A 23,494-nucleotide genomic window follows, 5' to 3' on the forward strand; every position below is an offset into this window, starting at 1 on the left:
AACAAATGAAAACAATTTTCTTGCTTTAATTTTTGCATATTTCTACTGACATTCAACAAGAAATTATATAGTATAACCTATAAAATAAATTCTATTGATTAACAAATAAAACCTACGTGAGAAACCAAAGGTTTTTCTCACCTTTACTTCAGTATACATTGAAATAACTGTATCCATTAAATTCTACTGATTCTTAAATTAATACTTTATCTACTTTGAGGTTTATAATAGCTACTCTATGAAAACAATTGTACTATTTATTCTGTTACTATGTTTTTTCTAATATTTCTATGAACAATATTTTTCGTTGCTAATTAATATTCAGGAGCCCTGGTGGTGCAACAGTTAAGCACTCACCTGCTAACCAAAAAGTTAGTGGATCAAACTTACCCAGCAGCTTCTCTGGAGAAAGCCTGGCGATCTGCTTCTGTAAAGATTACTAGCAAGAAAACCCTACAGGGCAGTTCTACTCTATCACAAGCGGTCACACTGGGTCACACTTCGAGTCTGAATCAACTCAACAGCACCCAACAACAACAATTAATATTCAGCAGAAGATAAAAGAAATCAAATGCAAGTGAAAATTCTCATTGAAATAGTTATTGATTTTTCAACCAGGAATCATTCACCCTTACCATAATGGATTTATTTTTAGAAAATCATTCTATAATCTCCAAACTTTTAAGTTTAATAATATACTGAAAGAAAAATCCAGGGATTTATTTGCCTACAAGTTCCAAATGAGTAAACTGAGATATAGATACAAAAGAAAAATATTAGTAGTATTTTGGGTTTTATATTAATTAAAAAAAACAAACTCATTGCTGCCAAGTCGACTCTGACTCATGGCAACTCCAGGTGTTACAGAGTAGAACTGCTCCACAGGGTTCTCTTGGTTATAATCTTTACATAAGCAGATTCCCAGGCCTTTCTTCCACAGTGATGCTGGGTGGGTTCAAACCATCAACCATAAGGTTAATAGTCGAGTGCAAACTGTTTGCACCACCCAGGCACCGTCTTTATATTATAAACATACACTATCCAGAAGAAGGAAGATGAAAATCTTAAAATGTACTGATCAGACTACTCTCAAAATATTATGCTTAGTTCTAGACATTGTGCAAAAAATGGGGGGGTATTCACAAGTTGATGAAGGTACCTAGATGACTTCAAAGGAAAACAGGTTACCTTGAAATTAAATAATGAGAACAACCAAAGATACTTAGAACATTTACCCTAACTAGAAAAGATTTAAAGAGAGATTGAAAAGAAGTCATAGGAAAATAATAAGTAGGCAGGAAGCAGGTAAATTTAGGTTAGTTTAAGAAGGACACTTTAAGAAATAGAGTTGTCCACTACTAAAACAAGAAACCTTAGGAGTAGTGAGTTCTTCATCACAAGAAGTTTTCAAGCAGAGATAGTGACCACTTGACAGATATATTTACTATGGTTCCTTCCACAAATACTCATTCAGTGATGAGGTACCAGGCACAGTAGATCCAAGAGAACTTTAACCTTGAGATAACAGGGTTCAGTGATCTTAAAAACTACAAAATAGATGAAATAGCTACTTTTCAGCTTACCTTTTTTTCTTCTTGCAATATTATTACATCAAAAAATCGTGGGAGAAATGAGCAATAATTTTGCTGTTGCTCTTTCTTGATGTTAATGTTTTCATACTGTGGTGACTTTCCCCTTTAGAAAATTCAGAGAGAAATTGAGAAGTACTCAATTTCAAGTATTAAAAAAAAATGTTTATATAAGCAAAGAGAGTATTTTACAGCAACATTTCCTGATTTTTAAAAAAAGTATGTAATAACATCACCTAGGTGTGTTAGACCAATATATTCTGGTTTTTTTTAAATATACTCATTTATGTTGGTTAGCTCTGCTTTTTCCAATTCATAAAATTATTATAAATCTATTGTAATAAGGATTCCAAAAAGAAAATAGAATATGGGATTTACATTATGAATTGGCGGGGGCGGGGGAAGCTACCAAAAAAGTTCCCTGTGTATTCCATGTACGACAAAAAAGTCTTTAAAATTTCAGAATCCCTTGTTATTTCAACTATTGCAAAAATAAGGGAAAAACAGCCATATGCTATTTATATCATAAAACAATTAGGAAAATGGCATAAAGATTCTTTGAAAATTAAAGTGAAGCTTACCTTCACTGAAGTTTAGACGACCCCAAGAAAGAATTAGAAACTGAATAAGCAGTGATTAAGAGGCCAAGCTTTGGAGGCAGATAGCCTGATGGGAATCCCAACATTAACTACTGGCTGTGTGACCTTAGGCAAATTACTTAACTTCTCTAGCTTCAATTTCTTCATCTGTAACTGGAATTAGTAATAACCAATTCTAAGGCTGCAGTGATTAAAGTAGATAACCTATATGTGAATTGCTTAGTGCCATGTTGTTAGTTGTTAGGTGCAGTCAAGTTGGTTCTGACTCATAGCACGGTAATTCAAAGGCATCAGTTCTTAGGTCCTCCTTACTCAATGTCCACCTTTCGTATGCATATGAGGTAATTGAAAATATCTTGGCTTGAGTCAGGCACGCCTTAGTCCTCAAGGTAACATCTTTGCTTTTAAATACTTTAAAGTGTTTTAAAGTGTTAATAAAGTGTCAGTGCCATACATGGCCCATAATAAGCACACAATGACTGTTAGCTATTATTATTATAAGAATCACATTTAAATATGCTATACTGACTACACTATTTTTTTTTTTCTATTTCTTCAGCAGAACTGGAAAAAAATCTCATATTCAACATTCCCAACAAACTATACTGAACAAAAACAGATAAAAAACATAAAAACAAAAGTTTAATTAAAGTTACATAATGGCCATTATTTTCTTTGTTCTGCATTGCTACAATTTAAATAGACATTTAGCATCCCAGCTCACTGATAAATGCTGACTTCTTCACTGATTTTTATTCTCACAAAATTGAACAAATGAATTTGTTTTCAAAACCTCAAATGGGCATAAGGATAACAAATTTGTATCTAGGCTATCAGAAGTGTAATATATCATTTAGATGTGTGCCTTCACCAAAAAGAGACCTGTAAATTCATCTTTCCACTTAGGGTGGCCAAGAATCTCCACATTTATACTATATTGAGTCTTGCCAGGATAATTCTGAATCAATCACTAAAACCAGAAGTCCAAAAGAGAAAAAACAGTAGAAAATGTCAGTTGCCACAAGTAAATAAGACAAGTCCAAATAAAGCTACAGTGAAGTTAGTCAAATCAAAGAAAACAAACAAACTATGGAAACGGTGAAATAACTGAAGCAGAACAAAATGCAATGTGTATGAATACATACCTGGAAGCAAAAAAGAAAGGACGAATAGAAGAAATGGGAAATGACAAAGACCAGAAAGAAAGCAAGAACAGGAAAAAAAAAAAAAATTGGGTGAGAATGGAAGGGGACAGGGTTGGAGAAATAAAAAGGACTGGCAGGAAAAAACTACCAAGGAAATTCAGAGCAACACTGATTAGATAGAGTCTCGGTTATGCCTGGGATCCTTAGAAGTATAGTAGATTGGGTAGAAAATAATCATCACAGAACTATACGCCTTAAAAAGGGTTAATTTTACATTATGTTAATTACATCTCAGTAAAACTGACATGAATAAGTAGGTAGGTAGGCAGAATGATAATAGATGGATATAGACAGATAGACAGACAGACAGGCAAACAAGCAAACTAGTCAATCTGGGGGAAAAAAGAATAGGACAAAAACAATAAACAATGAAAGCTTATGTCAGGAGGGGAATGATCAGAGTTAGAGCATTCTATAGACCTTGTTTTGTTTGGAAAAATGGTAAAGACACTAAATTTAAACTTCGTTAAGTTAAATATACATGTTTAAGTTCTGGTGTAACTACCAAAAGAATAAAACTACAAGGTGTATCTTCTACATTAGAATTTAAAGATAGGAAAGGACAATGGATCAGATTATAAATTCCCAAAAGCAGAGACATGTTTTATTCTTTTTATCCTCAGTTACTACACTGCGTATTCCTGGCACACAGCAGAAATTCAAACAATGCTTGCTCAGTGAATGAACTGTAGCAGGGGAGTCCAAGTAAGAGCCTAAACTATGTCCATTGCTGATATATAGATATGTCTGAATCTGTCTGGTGAACGAATTGTGTATGTAATCACTACGGAAATCTTGGGGGAAAACTCATCCTATGAGAGGGAAAGAATCAGGCAGACAAGCTGGATCCTTTAAAAAACATTTTAATCATCAGAAGGGGTGGTTTATTCTGAGGATAATAGAATATTTTATTCAATTTTGCATTCCATGAACTCATGTGTAAGGCCTTACTGTAGGAGTAGCAGAAAGTAAAGACAAAAAAGAGTTATTTTACCAGAAACAGATTTACTAGCTAAAACTTCATAAATATTGCCTCCAACCGAATGTTATTGTTCTGATCATGCTAACTGAGAATTTCTTCTAAATCCATCATGCAGTGAGAAGAATGAAGACAAGAGCCAGGGATAAGATAGAGAATACTGGGTCACATTCTTTTATTTTTTTATCTGATTATTTGCCTATTTTATAATTGTAAATTTTAGTACTTAGATACATGGCCTTTGTATTCAAGCATATCTCAGTCTAACTGTGCCACTTAATAGCTGCATGATCTTGAATATGTTATTTATCCCCTCTGATCCTTGGATTTTTCACAAATAAAATAGGTATCACAATAGTTACTAAACATGGTGTTGCTGTGAAAATTAAATGAGATAATACACGTAAAGCAGGTAGTACAGGATCTGGCTCATAGAAAAGCAATAGCTTTCAGATAGGTTATTCCAAAATGTACTTGCTGGATTTTTTCATACTGATTTTCCCTTTCATAACAGCATAGCCTAGTCTAAATTATTAGAATACTTTATAAGCAAGAACTATATTAAAGGTATTACTACTTTTTTACTTACTGGACTATATGATACTGTCCAGGACCAGGTCCTGACTTTTGAGGTAAGTCTTGTCTTCCCAAAGAGTTGCCAAAGTGTATCCCTTTGTATTTCAAAGTTGTACTGAAAACATTCTAAAAAAAAGTGAGGATAAGATAGTTTAAATAAGTTGTAAAACAATGTTTAACTTTTCTTAAGTCTAAATCTAAAGCAAAAAGAGTCTCAGTCAAGGGGGTTCTACTTTGATAGATCCCAAGCTAGTTATCACTGCTGTGTCCCATCCCACTCCGAGTCAGCCAGAATTCCCGAAGAAGTGTCTAGAACTTTTGTGTTTCCTCACCAACATGAATATATTTGCCCTTGGCAGTACATTCAGTAATCTAAAACTATGATAAAAAATAACTTTGTCTAAAAAAAAAGACACAGGAAACTTATGATTTAGGGAATGCCTATTAAAATGACCTTAATTAAATTAGATGAGAAAGTACAAACATCATCAACAGACATCAGATAACATCTAATTACCTGGTATATAATATTTGTGAATATTATATATGAACGTAATATATTCACATAAATTTTTCAAATAGTTACAAATAGTCAACAATAAATTAAACATTTTATTGTTAATGCTATCAAAGCTTGGGGTCAGGATCAGTTCATTAATGCCAAAGGCATTATTTGTGACATGTAGATTTCAACAATCATTTTCCTTTATATCCACCATCGTAAATGTCAAAATTAGGCATTAACCATTAAAAACTTCACTTTAGTGAAGTTAAACTACTTTATTTCATCAGAAACTAATAAAATAAGTGTATAACAAGAATAGTAGCTTCTCTTAAAAGAATTCTCTATTAACCTAAAACATTCTAAATTGAGCAATCATTTAAGAATTTTTTAGAAAACTCATTTTTTTAACTGATAGTAAAGGTAAACTCTAGTATATTTAACTTATTTTTAATTAACATTTGTAAAAATATAATTTTAAAACAAACTTTTATTATTAAAATTACATATACATATCTATAATACTAAATGAAATCCCTAAAACATAAACTTACAGTTTAACTACATAAAACAGTGTATCAGTTGTTCTAGGTGACTATTACTATTCAAAAACAGTAGAACATCTCAATTGCCATTATAAACAATATTAGCACCACTAATAGCAATAACATATGATAAAATGCATAACTCCAGTTCAAAATGGTAAATTAAACCCACGCCCACCCAATCTCACCAAATTTTTAAGAGTGCATAAAACAGACACAAGTTATCAGTTCTAGAAACTAGGAGGTTATCATTCACATGCTAGAAACATCAAGGAACTTCTGTAGGATATAGTGCAGCAGACACTAGACCCAGAAGACCTCACTGCTTGTGAAAAGAGCCTCAGCAGAACTCTGTAACATCTCCAGAAAGGCAGGAGCTAGAGGTAAGGATGGACTCTTGGTAGTGCGTAGGGAGCAATTCTCAAACCTACTAGCCCCTTTGGAGATTGGCACCAGTGCCATTACATGAAGTAATGACAGTGAATGCTAAATGCTATGACCACTTTATTTTTAGCATAGATGGTTGGAAATAAATTGAAATCACTGTCACTGGCCCCTAATGAATACAGACTTTCCAGATAGAGAGTCATCAGTCCAGAAAGCTTTGGGCAGCCACACCAAAATCCATAAAGAAAGTGGCACAGCACAGAAATAACCTACTGTGTGAAAACTTCTTTTATTTCTCAGAAATTACCACAAACAACTAGCCCTCAGATATTACAAAATAAAAACTCAATAAAGTTAAATTTTCTCTTCAACCACTTGATCTGAAGTCAGAACCTTGATGTTTGTGTGAGGTAAAATGGGATCTTTGTTGATTTTTTTTTCATAGATACAATCTCATACAGAAATTGAATAAGAGTTTTTCTGAAGTTTCCTATGCTTTTATTTTAGCAAATATCCTTGTTTCTTCCTTGATTGGGGTATTGAAGGGTAAAAACCTGGAGATAGGGAAACAAGGACTTACCAGCTTGCTCCCAAGTAGGACTCAGGCATGTGCTGGAATGTCTGGTGAACGAATAGAACTAACCAATCAAAAGGCAAATGTTAAAACTAATCCTGTGGGAAGTCCCTAATCATGATAACTTTTACCCAGTAAAAAAATCTTAGTGTCCAAAGAGTAGCAATGCTGAGTGTTTTCTGTTGACTGAATTTGCCTCCTAACAGAGGCAATTCCCACTGGATTTATGCCTGTGTCCTGTGGAGTGCAAAGAGGCTTTGAATAAATTCTAAAAGAGCTGTTTCATTAAAATACTGATAGAAATCAGCGCTACCTTTGGACTGCTCTAATAGAATATAACACAAATAGAGACGGGCATCATCCCCTCCACTTCACTCCAGCTCCTCATGCAGCTTTTTCTGTGACAGAGTACTTTGGCGGAAATGCCCAGCAGAGAGCACCATCTGGCAAGAGACTGAAGTGCCTGGTGGAGCAGCAGCTGTATTCAGAGGAAACAGACATGTTTGGGAGCATAGTTAAGACAGCTCCTGAGGTCTTCCAGAAATACCAGGGAAGGGGAACTTTTTAGAAGGCTAGAGGTTCTCTACATCAATAGGTTTAGGCAAGAACCATTGCTATTTGAGTTATTAACATTATTATGATTCTCTTTAGTATCCACAGTCCAATGAAGTCTGGAAAACTTGTGTTACATAATAAAAAGGATTAATCCTTATTTCATATAGGAATATTTTCTGGCATTGTAAATGGTCTCAAAGTGCTTGGATTACTAACATGCAGATTCCTTCTAATGAATTATAATACAAAAAATCTTCCCCCTTCACTCTGGACATTCAGTTTTAACACTATGAGCAATATAGTCCTATAAAGCACTATATCAAAGTAAGATATTATTATCATCATCATCATCATTAAGACAAGTAGTAAACTAGTTGATAGATATATCCCAAGCCCACCCCATTTGGTCTAAAAGGAACAGGGCCATGAATAAGAATTGAAAGAGCTATCTGTGATGTTTAATTTTATGTGTCAAGTTGGCTAGACTATGGCTCCCAGTGGTTTGTCCAAACACACTAGTCTAGCTGCTGTTTCATAAGGTAGTCTAATATGTAATATAATCACCTTTCATAATGTAATCTAAGCCAATGTTATCAATTGATCATTTGAAAAGGGCGTTTCCTTAGGTGTGTTCTGCTTCCAGACTATAAATAGGTATTTTGGCAGATCTCTCTCTCTCTCTCCCCCCCTCTCTCTCTCTGTCTCTCTCCTTTGCACTCGTTCCATGGCCTGACCTACAGATCGTGGGATGCAAACCTGCAGGAGTTCTCCAGCCTGCATCTGACTATGGATTTTGGACTTGACAAACCCCACAATCACATGAACCAACTCCTTAAAGTAAATCTCTCTCACTGATATTTATATATCAGTGTGTCTGTGTGTATATATACATATAAATATATCCCTGATTGTTTCTGTAAAGAACCCTGACTAAGATACTATCCTATCAATCTCTATAACACATAGGGGTATAAGCAACACTGCTTTGGGACTCCTAACTGTAATACAGAAGAAAATAAGGCAGTTAGACTACCCAAAGGGTTTAGGCCTGAGGGAGCAGAGACAAATGCTATATCACCTAGCAGAAGAGTATAAAAAGCCACACAGCCTGTAACGTCTGTCAGAGCAGCAGGTGTACTAGAAGAGTACCAGGAGAAACTCTAGCATCCACTTAGAGTAGCCAAAAAGCAGCCTGTTCCTATAGGATCAGTGGCAACTCCAGAGACTGCTGCAACCAACAGAGCTTTAGAAGAAGAGAGAGTGCCTAGCAAAGTAACACATTCTCTTGCTAAAGTAATTGTTTTAGACCATCTTTCAAAAGAGATTATCTCACAGAGCCATGTATTTTAAAGTACATATGCAGTTCTGATGGAAGAAATAGCAAAAATATCCCATTTCCCATATATTATACTTTATTTTTACTTAGAAATAAAGCAGTAATTTCACAACTGTGCAGATTTGTTCTATTATCATAATTAGCAGTTAAGTACCCAAATGCAGAACTCTGTTTTAATACAACATAGCCATGGTGGACACATTAAATATTTTATATATTTCATGAAGGAGCATATTTAGTATATTGATTTACTACAGCCTACAGATTTGTCAGAAAATCAATATTTAAAAACTAATTTTAATAAAATTATCTTTTACATCAGATTGTTATAGCCTAAAAGAGTATCATGTTAAAGTTTAATATCAGTTCTTTTAACACAGCAATTCAAGACCTTGATCAGAATTACGTACAAGAAGCTTTCTTCAGGTGAATTCACATTACTGAGACTTCGTGATTCAACTGTTTAACGATTCTAAAGGTAATCCAGTGGTGTCATGGATTGAATTGTGTCCCCCCAAAAAATGTGTGTAGCAACTTGTCTACATCATGATTCCCAGTATTGTATGACTGTGTAATCTGATGTGATTTCCTTATGTGTTGTAAATTCTACCATTGTGATGAGGTTATGCTGATGAGGTTTACAAGATTAGATAGTGTCTTAATCCAATCTCTTCTGAGATATAAAAGAGAGAAGCGAGCAGAGACACATGGGAACCTCACACCACCAAGAAAGCAGTGCCAGGAGCACAGTGTGTCGTTTGGACCTGAGGTTCCTGCGCTGAGATGCTCCCAGACCAAGGAAAGACTGATGCATCACAAGGACCTTCTTCCAGAGCCGACAGAGAGAGAAAGCCTTCTCTTGGAGCTGAAGCCCTAAATTTTGACTTGTAGCCTACTGGACTGTGAGAGAATAAACCTCTCTTTGTTAAAGCCATCCACTTGTGGTATTTCTGTTAGAGCAGCACTAGATGACTAGACAAGTTGAAAGAGAGAATATAAAGAATACTGAAGACATAAATCATTCAAGACATTAGTAAAATCCTTTCGTATGTATATAATAAAATCTATTTCATTTAAACCATGTGAATTGACAAGTACTTAACTCGCTAACCTCTGCAGTACTCAGGTAAATGTTCCATTTCAAATTAAATTTAAAAGCCTTTTGAAAATACTGAAACAAAATGACGAATAAAATTGATGCACACTTAACTCTAAATCACACTCTCTTTATGTCAAAAAATGTTGACAATACCAACATCAAGGTCACTGTCAACTTGAAAGTCATTAGCAAATAAAATACGACTTAATGGACGCAAACTCAGCATGGAGCTGCACTATTTAAAGTGAATGCTGTAATATAACTTGAAGAAAAATTACTAACTGCCGCTCCCACTGACGATGAAATGAATGAAGAAGGGGGTTTGCAAATGTTCCCCCACATCTTTTCCGTAATTAAATATGGAAATGGACTTTATGAAGAATTAAAAGTCCCAAAGTGCATCAATTCAAACACTAATGGAATGCTTTCCAGTATGACAGCACGCAGGTAATTCCCAGCATGTTATCATCAGCAAATATGTCAGTGTCATAATTCCCACCAAAACCTTTGCTTGAAAATTCCACCTCTGAAAAGAACAATTCTGATCGTTCCTTGGGGTCTTCAAAAAAAAAAAGAAAGAGAAGCTAGTTTTTATAATTCAAAGTATTATACCAAATAATCTATATAGAGAATTTCTCTCTACAGATTAAATAAAGCCAAAATTAATCATTTGTTGGCTACAGTCTTAGACATCTCTGAATTCCAGAACGGCTTCTATATATGAACTATATAAGATTCCTTCAGCAGCTGCTATTCCCCAGTTAAGGGAAGAGCTCCAATAATTCTCCAAAATAATTTTCTTTATTTTCTATCAATGTTTTCATCTTGAAATGGAGACTACATATAATATTATCTTAAATAGCAGATGAATAGCCACAGAGATTTATCAGAAATCTGTATAAGATTTGAGTTAACATTATTACAGTATCACTTTGACAGTGTCTGTGAAGAACCTGTGCTTTTCTGCAGGAGAAACAGAAGAAAATAAAGCTTCCAGCAACTGAGCTTTGTCACTGTCATGGATTAAACTATGTCCCCCAAAAATATATGTCAACTTGACTAGGCCGTAATTCCCAGTACTGTGTGACTGTCCACCATTTTGTCATCTGAGGTAATTTTCCTATGTGTTGTAAATCCTATCTCTATGATGTTAATGAGATGGGATTAGTGGCAGTTATGTTAATGAGGCAGGACTCAGTCTACAAGACTAGATTGTGTTTTAAACCAATCTCTTTTGAGATATAAAAGAGAAAAGTGAGCAGAGAGACAGGGGGACCTCATACCACCAAGAAACAAGAGCCAAAAGAATAGCATGTCCTTTGGACCCAGGGTCCCTGCAATGAGAAGCTCCTCGACCAGGGAAGATTGATGACAAGGACCTTCCCCCAGAGATGACAGAGAGAGAAAGCCTTCCTCTGGAGCTGGTGCCCTGAATTCAGACTTCTGCCTCCTACACTGTGAGAGTTAAATTTCTCTTTATTAAAGCCATCCACTTGTGGTATTTCCATTATAGCAGCATTAGATAACTAAGACAGTCAGCCTACCTCTAGTTCTTCTCTCAGATGAAAGATAGGGATTTCACAAAATATCAAAATTCAATTCAAATCAAACTTTCCTGAATCTTCTTGAATATTAAGAACTATGTCTTTAATTCATATGTAAATCTATATTTTACATAACAGATTTTTTAAGATGATCTAGATTTTTATTCTAATAAATACAAATTGGATTGACTTAATAATTACTAATACAGGTCATCAAATAAGTTAGACCTATTAAAATTGTGAAATAAATTTTCTTATTATTATATCTGTTGTATATGAATAATAACTCTGCCAGAAAGAAATCAAGTTTTATATGTCAAAGTAACACTTATTCATATGTGAAAATGATTTTGTACATCTAGGGAAGCTTGGAGGCATACTCTAGCTTTCTAACAGACGATACATTGTTATGAAACAAAGAAATAGTATATGCAAAAAATATAATTTTGAACAAAAACTACTTTCTGAAATTTATTAAGCTAAGAATAATCAGAGAATTGTTTAAGCCAAAGCCAAGAATCTATGACTACTGTGAAAAATGAATACTAATTCCAATATACTAGACCAAAGCTTTTTTTCCCAGGATATTACGCCTTATAACTATTACAGAAGCTTTGCTATTCATCTAGTTTGAAATTTGCATAAAGGCCCACTAATCCCAAATTTGGTTAATTAACAGGAATATTCGTCATTTTGCTTTTTGTATGGTTGAATATCGAGTATATTTCCTAGTAGTAAGGAATAAAAGGTACAATAACAAATAAATAGTATTTATTATGTGTCCAGAACTATTCTAAGTGCTTTACATGTATTCACTCATTTAATTCTGACATCAGCCTATGAGTTGCATACTATTATTATCCCCATATTTCAAATGATGAAACTGAGGCACAAAGAGCTTAAATAACTTGCCAAGGACATATAACTATTAAAAGGTGTAGCCAAGGAACAAACCAAGGCAGTCTGGCTCTATTACACTGCCTCCCAAAGCTAATTTTAACCTAGCAGCGAATATCCTGATATTAAACCACATGACTTCCATAAACATCACTACAATTTCTACAGAATTTATCATATTCTGCTAAGCATATGTTATTTAAATATCTAAAAAACTTGCTACTGTTTGTTGATGAAAACTAATTATTATGATGTTATTAACAGGACGATGGGATAGTCAAGGTCTGAAACACCAGGTATGGCATAGAGCTGGAAAATAAAATACTCCTGGGACAAAATATCCCATAGCCAGAAAGAAATGGGAAGTCTCAGAGTGTGCAAAGGAGACATATCTATAACTTACAATTTCTTTAATCTCCATTTTACCAGAGGTAATCTGGTTCTTCATACATTTTACAACATGCAGCAATCCATCAAGGTCTTAAAACACCTGCCAACTATTTTACTTGAGCATAAAATGAATCATTTTAGTGCAGACCATAAGCAGTCAGCTGAACGAAATCAAATTATTCTCTTCCCTGATCAGATACCTGCTAAGTCTATTATTATCATCACAATTCTAATACTATTGTCTAGCCAAAAAAATTTTTTTCAATTATTTCTATGTTTATTTCCTCTCTTCCTTATTTTGGCATTGCAAAACATTGTTGGATCCACGATGAATTCTTACCTTAGCCCCAGAATATTAACCTATTGGGCCAAATCATCACACCCACTGAAAACAGAGAATGAGTAAGGAAATAAAAAGTTATTCAAGGAGGCTCAGTGTGTCAAGTGTCCCCAGATATTTACGTTCATTCAACTACTCACAGATATCCCAAAGATTCTATTCCAAGTAGAATAAGGAAAACTTTGGCTTAGTTGGGAATTCAGCTTCATTAAAGTTCCACAAAAACATAATAATATTTCTGGTATCTGTTTTATTTCAATATTCAAAACTCCAAAAGTGAATCAGCTGAATTGGCAGAGTATGGACCTCTGAAAAGCTGCTCACCATAAAGTAATGAAAACACCAGCAACAAATATCAAAATCAACTTTTTTAGAACTCTGGAAATTAACCAAAGGCTTTTAACAATTGACATTTACTTAAGAAAAATGGTGGAATCTCAGTAAGAACAGCAGATTTTCTGACATTTTAATCTGCCCTATTCCCATCGCTCTCTCCTCAGGACAGGGTAGCCTTGAAAATGAACAACCTTGTAATCATGGTGAAAACTATCAGCCTAGAAACACCTAGAGGGGTCAGAATTGGTTTGGAACTACCCAATACCACCATTCAGAGAAGTGTACTATTTGACCTGCCTGGCAGTACCATAGAAAGCCCCATTTGCAGGACTTGTCTTTATCTGACCTGCCTTAAACCTGCTCAGTGCAAAGAGCTGTTTTATAGCAGTTAAAATAATTGAAGTGGGGAACTTCTAAGTTGCCAAGGTAATGGGAATCATGTAAATGCAAATCTCTCAAGCCATCTGCCAAAAACTATATAGCTCAACAAGAAAAATAAAACCATACAAAAGCCACACATTTAGCACAATTAGAAGATAAAAGATCACCGGCAACACCAGAACATAAGAGAAAGGGAAGGAACAGATTCTCCCCTAGTGGCTTCAGAGAGAGCATGGCCCTGCTGATACCCTGATTTTCGACTTCTGGGCTCCAGAACTGAGAAAATATATTTGTATTTCTATTGTTATGGCATCCCTAGGAAACTAATAGAGATTTTGATACTGGGAAGCAAGGTGCTGCTGTAAAAAATACCTAAAAATGTGGAGGTGGCTTTGGAACTAGGTAATGGAGAGAAGCTGGAAAAATCTGAGGCATTTGATAGAAAAAGTCTCAATTGTGTTGAAGAGACTGTTGGACGTTAGAGGCAATTCTCATGAGCTCTCAGAAGAAAGTGAAGAGAGCTTCTATCATCTTAGAGAATATATATACATCATAAACAGAATGTTGCTAGAAATATAAACATTGAAAGTGCTTTTGATGAGATCTCAGATGAACTGAGGAACATTATTGAAAACTGAAGGAAAGGCAATCCTTGCTATAAAGTGGCAGAGAAGTTGGCTGAACTGTGTTCTTCAGTCAGGTAGAAGGTATAATTTGTAAGTGATGAACTTGGACATTTAGCTGAGGAAATTTCCAAGCAAAGTGTGGAAGGTACAGCCTTCTCCTTGCTGGTTATAGTAAAATGTGAGAAAAAAGAGATAAATTGAAGTAGGAATTTTTAAGCAAAAAGGATTCAGTGCTTGATGATTTGGAAAATTCTCAGCCTATACAGATAGTATGCTCTGGAATCAAAGCCAACAGTGTGGCTAGATAACTATTTGCTAAAGAGATTAGATGTGTGATTTATGGATTCAATCAACAATCTCAGTAGAAAAAATAAGAGTTTGAGAATCACCATTCGATGACCATCAGAGTAAAATTGACTCAGGCATCACTGATGGATGTTAAAACTAGTGGGTGTAATTTTGATGAGAAATAGAATATCTACATGTATTAACCCACTACAGTAACACCCCCCAAAATATTCATTAATTAAAAAGGGAAAAACAGTAACTTTACAACAAATAAAGCCAGAAGGCACTACCTCAACTTAACATCACCAGTAATGGAACAAATCAACATCCTGTACTCCTTTTATGATGCATTAAGAAGGATGCAACATCACTTCTGTACTATTGTACCCAAACTGTATAGCCTTTATCTAATCATGAGAAAATATAAACAAACCCAAAATTCAGGAACACTATACAAAATAATTAGCCTGTACTCCTCAAGGTTAAAGGAATTAAATATTTAAGGGAACCTAAAAGATTCTTTTTAGATTAAGAAATCAAATGACATGTTGGATTGGGCAAATCTGCCGCAAAAGACCTCTGTAAAGTGTTAAAAAGCAAAGATGTCACCTTGACGACTAGATGCGCCTGACCTAGGCCATGGTATTTTCAATCGCCTCATATGCATGCCAAAGCTGGACAATGAATAAGGAAAACCAAAGAAGAATCTGAATTATGGTATTGGTGAAGAATATTGACAATACCATGGACTGCCAGAAGAACAAACAAATCTGTCTTGGAAGAAGTACAGCCAGAATACTCCTTACAAGCAAGGATGGTGAGACTCTCTCTCATGTAGTTTCGACATGTTATCAGGAGGGATCAGGCCCTAGAGAAGAATATCATGCTTAGTAAAGGAGAAGGTCAGTGAAAAACAGGAAGACCCTCAACAAGACGGATTAACACAGTGGCTGCAACAATGAGCTCAAACATAACGATTGTGAGGATGGCGCAGGACTGGGCAGTATTTCATTCTGTTGTACATAGGGGCACTATGAGTCAGAACTGATTCCATGGCACCTTACAACAAAAGATTAAAGGAACCTGAAGAGACATGACAACTAAATGTCTCTGCACACCTAGGGTAGCCATAAGTCAGAGTCAACTCAATGGCAACTAACAACAACAACACCAGATTGGACTTTGGATCAAATTGTTGTTGTTTTTTTGTTTGTTTCTTGCAATAAAGAATATAATTGTGATTATTAGCAATATTTTTAAATATCTAAAACAAAACAACAACAAAAAAAAAAACCTACTGCTGTCAAGTTGATTCCAACTGCCCCATAGGGTTTCCAAGGCTGTAATCTTTACGGAAGCAGACTGCCACATCTTCTCCCACAGAGCAGTTGGTGGATTCAGACCACCAACCTTTCAGTTAGCAGCCGAGCATTTAACCACCGTGCCACTAGGACTCCATAAAGAATATATTGAGATTATTAGCAAAAATTTTTTTAAAATATCTACAGATTAGATAATAATAGTATTGAATAAATGAAAATTTCCTGATTTTGATAATTGTACTACAATAAAAGAGAATATCTATTTCTTAAGAAATTCACATTGAAGTATTTAGGGGTATAGGGCCACTATGATTAAAAAGTGCTCTCAAATGGTTTAATTAAAAACAATAATACATACAAATTCAAAATTAATCAGGTACTTAAAAAAATTCTTCTGAAACTTTGATGGCAAGACAATGCCTTTATTATTTACTCACAAGGAGTATCTTGTATTAATTCCATATATTAATACTTGTTTATTTATATCTGGAACTGACTTAGTATTTAATATTTAAGGAAAAATATCAAAAAAGCATACTGGGTTATAAAATAATAATAAATGGGGAGAGAAAATGATAAAACAAACATGCTCAAATGTTAACAATTAGGAGATCTGGGTAAAGGTATATGGGAATTCTTTGTATGAGTCTTGCAACTTTTCTCTAAGTCTGAAACTATTTCAGATTTTTAATCTAATTTTTAAAAAGAAACTTATCTAATTGGGAACAATGAATGTGTTAGATCTAATATATTTATCTGGTTAAATTTAGAAATATAACAATATGTAAGAAAGCAAGCAATGCACATACTGGATGATACCATTTACTTTTTTAAGTCACAAAACATATATTGTTACTTGTATATGAATATGTATTAAAGGTTTAGTGCTTACTTTGGCAAGGTGAGAGAGGAGGCAGGGAGGGGAATTAGGTAGGGTGATAATTATAATAACTTATTTCTTGTAAAAAATGCAAGTATGACAATATTTTGTTGTTTTTAGGTACCATCAAGTCAATTCCGACTCATAGTGACCCTAAGTACAACAGAATGAAACACTGTCCAGTCCTGCACCATCCTCACAATCGTTGCTATGTCTGAGCTCACTGTTGCAGCCACTGTGTCAATTCATCTCATTGAGTTTCTTTCTAAAAATTAACTTAAAAATTTGAAGTAGTTTCAGACTTACAGAAAAGTTGCAAGAAGCATACTAAGAATTCCCATATGCACTTTACCCAAATCCCCCAGTTGTTAACATTGACCATATTTGCTTTATCATTTGCTGTCTCCACATATTTTTATTATTATTATATTATAACCCAGTATGCTTTTATTGCCACTTTTACTTAAATATTAAATGCTAAGTCAGTCCAAATATGAATAAAGACAATATTTTAACATGTGTTATATCTGGGTTGTAAGTACATGGTTATCTGAATTTTTGCTTTTTTTTGTACTATTCTATGTGTTTGAAATATTATAGAAATTACAATAAAAACATTTTAAGCAAAAAGCTGTTAGCAATTCAAAGGATTTAAGGACTCAAACTCTCTGTTGCTATGAACCAAATCGTTTATGAAGGTGTCTGAAACTGTGCCCAATGATGGAGACAAATAAAAACATATTACTGGAGTATTGGCAGTGAGGATCAAACCTATTCTTTACCCAATGTCTCTTTACCCTTTCCTTAAGTCTATCCTGAATTTTGCTGTTTTTCTCACTAAAATTATTTATTTCAGATGTCATAAAAGTATAAAAATACAACTGGCTCAAAGTACTAGCACTTATGTCTTGTAATTAAGTAAAATGAGACATTTCATCTATATTCATCACCTGTATTCATGGATAACTCAAACATTTCAACTGGCTGAATGAAATCTCAGCTCAACTTTGGCCAGGTTTGAAGTTTAAAATCTGGATGAGATGGATCTGCTATATTATGTTTGATATTCTAATCATATTTTATATTTTTTATAATCATTTGTAGAATAAATCATGCTTATGCTATCAGATTCAAATTCTTTTTATAAATAAAAAGTTCTTATTTGCTTTCAAGTGCAAGAAAAGAGCATCTATGTAGTACATATGATTATATATTTTGCACACACTTCTAATCATTTAAACCTATTTCCTCTTCTTCCTAGGGACACAATTAGACTATATTTCCCAGCCTCCTTGGCAGTTAGGTGAGGCTATTGACTGAGCTTTAGCTCCCGAGCCTGGCCCACAAAAACCTCCCACTCGCAATCCTCTCTGCACTTTCCCCTCTGTCACCTGGATACACATGACATCAAGATCCTAGGAAATAACAGAAACATGAATGGACTAAGCCGGGGTCCCTGAATCTCCACATGGAGGAAAGTCACCTGCCAACAGGGAATGCTGGTATGAATGAGGAAAAAAAAAAATTGTACTAAGCCACTGAAATTTGGGGGTATATTTGTCACAGCAGTTAATGTTACATTAACTAAAACATGCATAATTATAAATAATCTTTCAATTGTCAATATAATCTGCATCATACTTACATACTGAGGTTTGTAGTAAGCTGGACCTAGTGTGCTGTCATGAGCAGGTGGAAAATGTTTTATAATAGTGTCATCCTCATTAATATGATAACCATATGCCTGTCCACAAGAAGGAATTGAAGGGACATCAACAGTTCTGGAAGCTGTAGGTGCTCTTGAAATTTTCTGTGAGAAGAACATTTTATATTATTTAGTCAAAGGCAAGAAGGCAAGAGAATGAAGAATCAAACACAGAATTAATTAAAAAGATTATTAAATATTGATTTAATGAGTTTTATAAACCAAAAAACAGTATAGTATTGAATGGCTTCCCCCCGTTCAGTACTTTTAAAAAATTATTTGCATGATGTCAAAACTTTCTCTATTTCCCTCTTCAACTTGGGTGGTACAAACAGTTAATGCACTTGGTCACCCAAAGTCACCTTGAGAGAAAGGCCTGGTGATCTGCTTCAAGAAATAAGATAATGAAAACCCTATGGAGCAAAGTTCTACTCTGATGCCCATGGGTTGGTATGAGTCAGAACTGACTCAACAGTAACTGGTTTTTCAGATCTCTCCACCCTGTATTCCTACTACACTCTCTTAGACCCTACACTACAAACATTCCAAAAATCCTGCTTTTCCCTGAACATGCCCTACCATTAAACACCTCAGTGTCTTTATGCATGTGGTTTTCTCTAATTTGAATGTCTTTTCCCAATCTTTTGACTACCTAATGAATCCTTCTTCAAGATTTAGTTCAGTTGTGATATCCTCTATTCCTTCCAAGTAGAATATATGACTCTCTACTTTGGGCTACTAGTGAACATTTCATTATGGCTCTATATCACTTAATCAGTTATACTGTACTGAATTTCATTCATTACTTCCTTGTTAAAATGATAGATCCCAGGAAGCAATGATTTGTCTTCTATGTATTTCTAGTATATCAACACCCATGGAAGCAGCAGTCAAGATTTTGGGCAAATCTGCTGCAAAAGACCTCTTTATAGTGTTAAAAAGCAAAGCTGTCACTTGGAAGACTAAGGTGCACTTGACCCAAGTCATAGTGTTTTCAATCACCTCGAATGCACGTGAAAGCTGGTCAATGAATAAGGAACACCGAAGAAAAACTGACGCCTTTGAATTGTGGTGTTGCCGAAGAATACGGAATATACCATGGACTGCCAAAAGAACAAACAAATCTGTCTTGGAAGAAGTACGACCAGAATGCTTCTTAGAAGCAAGAATGGCAAGACTATGTCTCACATATTTGGATGTTATCAGGAGGGATCAGTCCCTGGAGAAGGGCATCATGCTTGTTAAAGTGGAGGGTCAGCAAAAAAGAGGAAGATCCTCAATGAGATGGATTGACACAGTGGCTGCAACAATGGGCTCAAGCATAACAACGATTGTGAGGATGGCGCAAGACCAGGCAGTGTTTCGTTCTATTGTACACAGGGTCACTATGAGTCAGAAGAAACTCGACGGCACCTAACAACAACAACAAAGCATTATGTCTGGCCATCAGTAAATATCTGATAAACCCTTGTATGAGTAAATGAAAATTTACTCTGTCCACATACATGAAATATCTGATATTTCAGTACACTTACAAACCTGAACATCATTGTCATTGTACTTATATCTAAAATAGATCCCCATAAACAAAGAGAAAACTGATTAAAATTTAATTAATATGAGCTATGGTGAAGGAGTATAGCAAGAGAAGAAGGAAACTAAAGAAACCATGACCCTATCTGCTGAGTTATACTATTTATTCAAAAGGATAGGCCTTTAGTTAAAAATCATTCATTATATAATACCAATCTACCTTTCCAAACATATCACCTACTAGTCTCCTACACAAATTCTTTACTACAGTCAAGACAATCTTTTCACTGTCCTTCACACAATCCTACCTCTGTATCTTCACTCATGTAACTCTCCAAGACTGAAATGCATATTCCCATCCTATTCTTCAAGGCCTATCTCAAGACCAACCTTCTCGATAAACCCTCTGCAAATTATACTTTCCCATAGTACAGTGTTCCTCCTATAAATTCCTACAGCATTTAATTACATGACCATTCATTTAGCTCTGTCACATCTTGTCTTGCATTAGTAGCTATCTATGTATCGTTCCCATCTACATTTTAAGCTTTTTTATTATTATTATTTTGGGATTGTGTTTTAAATTTTATTGTCTTTTAACAGTACTTAGCACAGAGTTTCTAGTTCCTCTATATATAGGAAAGCCACTCAGGTGGTTTTTAAAATCTCCCTTACTTTGTTTTTACCACAGAATTGGAATTGATTACAGATTTATCAAGAGCAAAAATGAAGTCAGATGCTAACACAGTTAAAAATTAAAGTTTACAAACATCATTGAGCATTCATTTAATTATAAACTAACTACAATGTGAATACCAATAAATCTAATTTTTATAGGAAGGCTTTTTAAATGTACTCAGCACATAAAATACATAATTTTTTTTCTTCTAACTAAAAGAAATGTATCTCAAAGCATAATTTAAATAGCAACACACCGAATGAAGACACTCTGTAGCCTCCAGTACTTTCTTGTTCATGATATCTATTGTTCTAGGATAAGACTGATCATAGCTTGCAGGTCCCGGAGTATCTGAAATAAACTTCTTAAAACGTTTCTCCCGGTATTGTAGACTATGCCCTCCTTTTATATTATACTACACAAAAGGAAAAAAAAAAAAATTATGACATAAGGAAAAGAAACATTTTAAAATTAATACCTAGTTGATGAATATTAAATACTAATATGAGCAAATAGTTTTAAAATCCAACCTAAGAAAGTTAAAGCTCTTGACTAAAGACACAGTTCTAGTAAGAGAGGATGATCATTACAGTTGTCAGTTTTAACTTAAAACTTAAACTGCAATTTACCATACTTAGAGCACTCTAAAAATGCAGAAAACTCAGTTTCAAAACAAGAATCACAGGCAAAGGGAACCCCAAAGCTATAAAACGAGAAGAAAAGAGTATATGTTTTATAGGTCCCTGGAAAATGTGTACCTCTGAAATAAGCTTTAAAAGGCTGGTACTCATATTGCAGGGGAAGAGAAAACCTTCCAGGATTGTTTAGCACTTTGTTTTGTTTTTCCTCATGAATAACATCTTTGTCATCTCCCAGGATGTTTATGTAGGCTTGTTGGCAACAGCTTGGTTTTACGCATCTTATTGCAGGAAAAGCACTGGGAGGATTCTTCCATGGTTCTCCATACCACATTTCTTGATTCTCCAGAATCAGGAAATTATCAAGTGACCAATAGCCAGTTAAATCAGGTAAAATTCCATCATATTAGTTTCAATAAATAGTCATAATTTCATCACATCCAAGATGATTTATTCTTGGCATTTGACTGTTCAAGTAAGACCCAAAAAAAGTCAATGATATTCCAAAAGCCCTTTACATGCTGTGTGTACATGTCTGTTGTTCATCATCATTGACAGTGATTGTGTGTGCATTCTATTCAGCTTCATTTAGCTTTCAATAAATACACAAATGAGGTCTTCTTTAGAAAGAGTCATATCATATTCTTAGATAGTCACTGTGATACTTGATTCCTATTTTAATGAGATCAGAATTTCTATGTTTAAAGAGTTTGGACCTATAATAATAGACTATAATGATTTATTTTGCAAAAACATCAACATTACAAGTTAGGCAAAAAGTAAAATCATGTGAAAATACCTCTTCAAATTCTGATTCTTTGAAAACCATTACTATAGTCCATATAATAATAAAATTCAAACTGTAATTTGAATTTATATTAAATACTTCAACTGAAGACAGTGAAATAAGTCCAATCTGATTTCTTTAACTGTGGGTCAGATTATTTTCTCAAACTATTTATATTACATACCAGTTCTAAAAGGAAATGTCATGTTAGATAACCAAAAATTTAAAAAAACCACTGCCGTCAAGTTGATCCTGACTCATAGCGATCCTACAGGACACAGTATAACTGCCCCAGAGGGTTTCCGAGGAGCAGCTACTGGATTTAAACTGCCGACCTTCTGGTTAGCAGCCATAGCTCTTAATCACTACACCACTAAGGCTCCATATGTTAGATACATGACCAAAAAAAATTAGATTACCAAGTAATTATACATTTTATATGAAAACTTGTGAGAAAATGATTACTCCTTGAACACTGCTTTTGTCTATCTGCATGATGAATTACTATACTATGAGCCATCCCCCAACATTAGAAGCAGAGTCTCATCTGAAGGGTCAGGCCATTCGTCGATATGAATGAGCTTGATTACCAAATTTAAACAGGATAGTACTGAATGGCTTTCTCACCACTTTTTTGTTGTGGTTGTTAGGCACTGTTGAGTCGGTTCCGACCCATAGCGACACCATGTACAACAGAACGAAATACTACCAGGTTCTGTGCCATCCTCACAATCCTTGCTATGTTTGAGCCTGTTGTTGCAGCCACTGTGTCAATCCATCCCATCAAAAGTCTTCCTCTTTTTCACTGACCCTCTACCTTACCAACAATGATGTCCTTTTCCAAGGACTGGACCCTCCTGATAACATGTCCAAAGGACATGAGACGAAGTCTCACTATCCTCGCTTCCAAGGAGAACCCTGGCTGTACTTCTTCCAAGACAAACTTTTTCACTCTTCTGACAGTCCATGGTATATTCAATATTCTTTGCCAGCACTATAATTCAAAGGCATCAATTTTTTGGTCTTCCTTATTCATTGTCCAGCTTTCGCACGTAGATGAGGCAACTGAAAATGCCATGTCTTGAGTCAGGTGCACTTTAGTCTTCAAAGTGATATCTTTGCTTTTCAACACTTTAAAGAAGTCTTTTGCCTCAGATTTGCCCAATGCAATACGTTGATTTCTTGACTGCTGCTTCCATGGG

General features: G+C 34.7%; 1 protein-coding gene across 1 annotated transcript in view; it reads right to left on the reverse strand.

Annotated features, from left to right (window-relative positions):
• The window catches only part of STPG2 (sperm tail PG-rich repeat containing 2), a 265,153-nt gene that overhangs the window by 205,358 nt on the left and 36,301 nt on the right, over positions 1–23,494 (reverse strand). The window contains exons 3-5 of the mRNA XM_004390246.2: positions 18,596–18,760; positions 4,962–5,074; positions 1,584–1,695 (exon numbers count right to left, since the gene is read on the reverse strand). Of these exons, the coding sequence (XP_004390303.2) occupies positions 1,584–1,695; positions 4,962–5,074; positions 18,596–18,760 (390 nt within the window). The remainder of the gene's footprint in view (positions 1–1,583; positions 1,696–4,961; positions 5,075–18,595; positions 18,761–23,494) is intronic.

This window comes from Trichechus manatus, unplaced genomic scaffold (genome assembly GCF_000243295.1).
Source record: "Trichechus manatus latirostris isolate Lorelei unplaced genomic scaffold, TriManLat1.0 scaffold00291, whole genome shotgun sequence".
Lineage (NCBI taxonomy): Eukaryota > Metazoa > Chordata > Mammalia > Sirenia > Trichechidae > Trichechus > Trichechus manatus.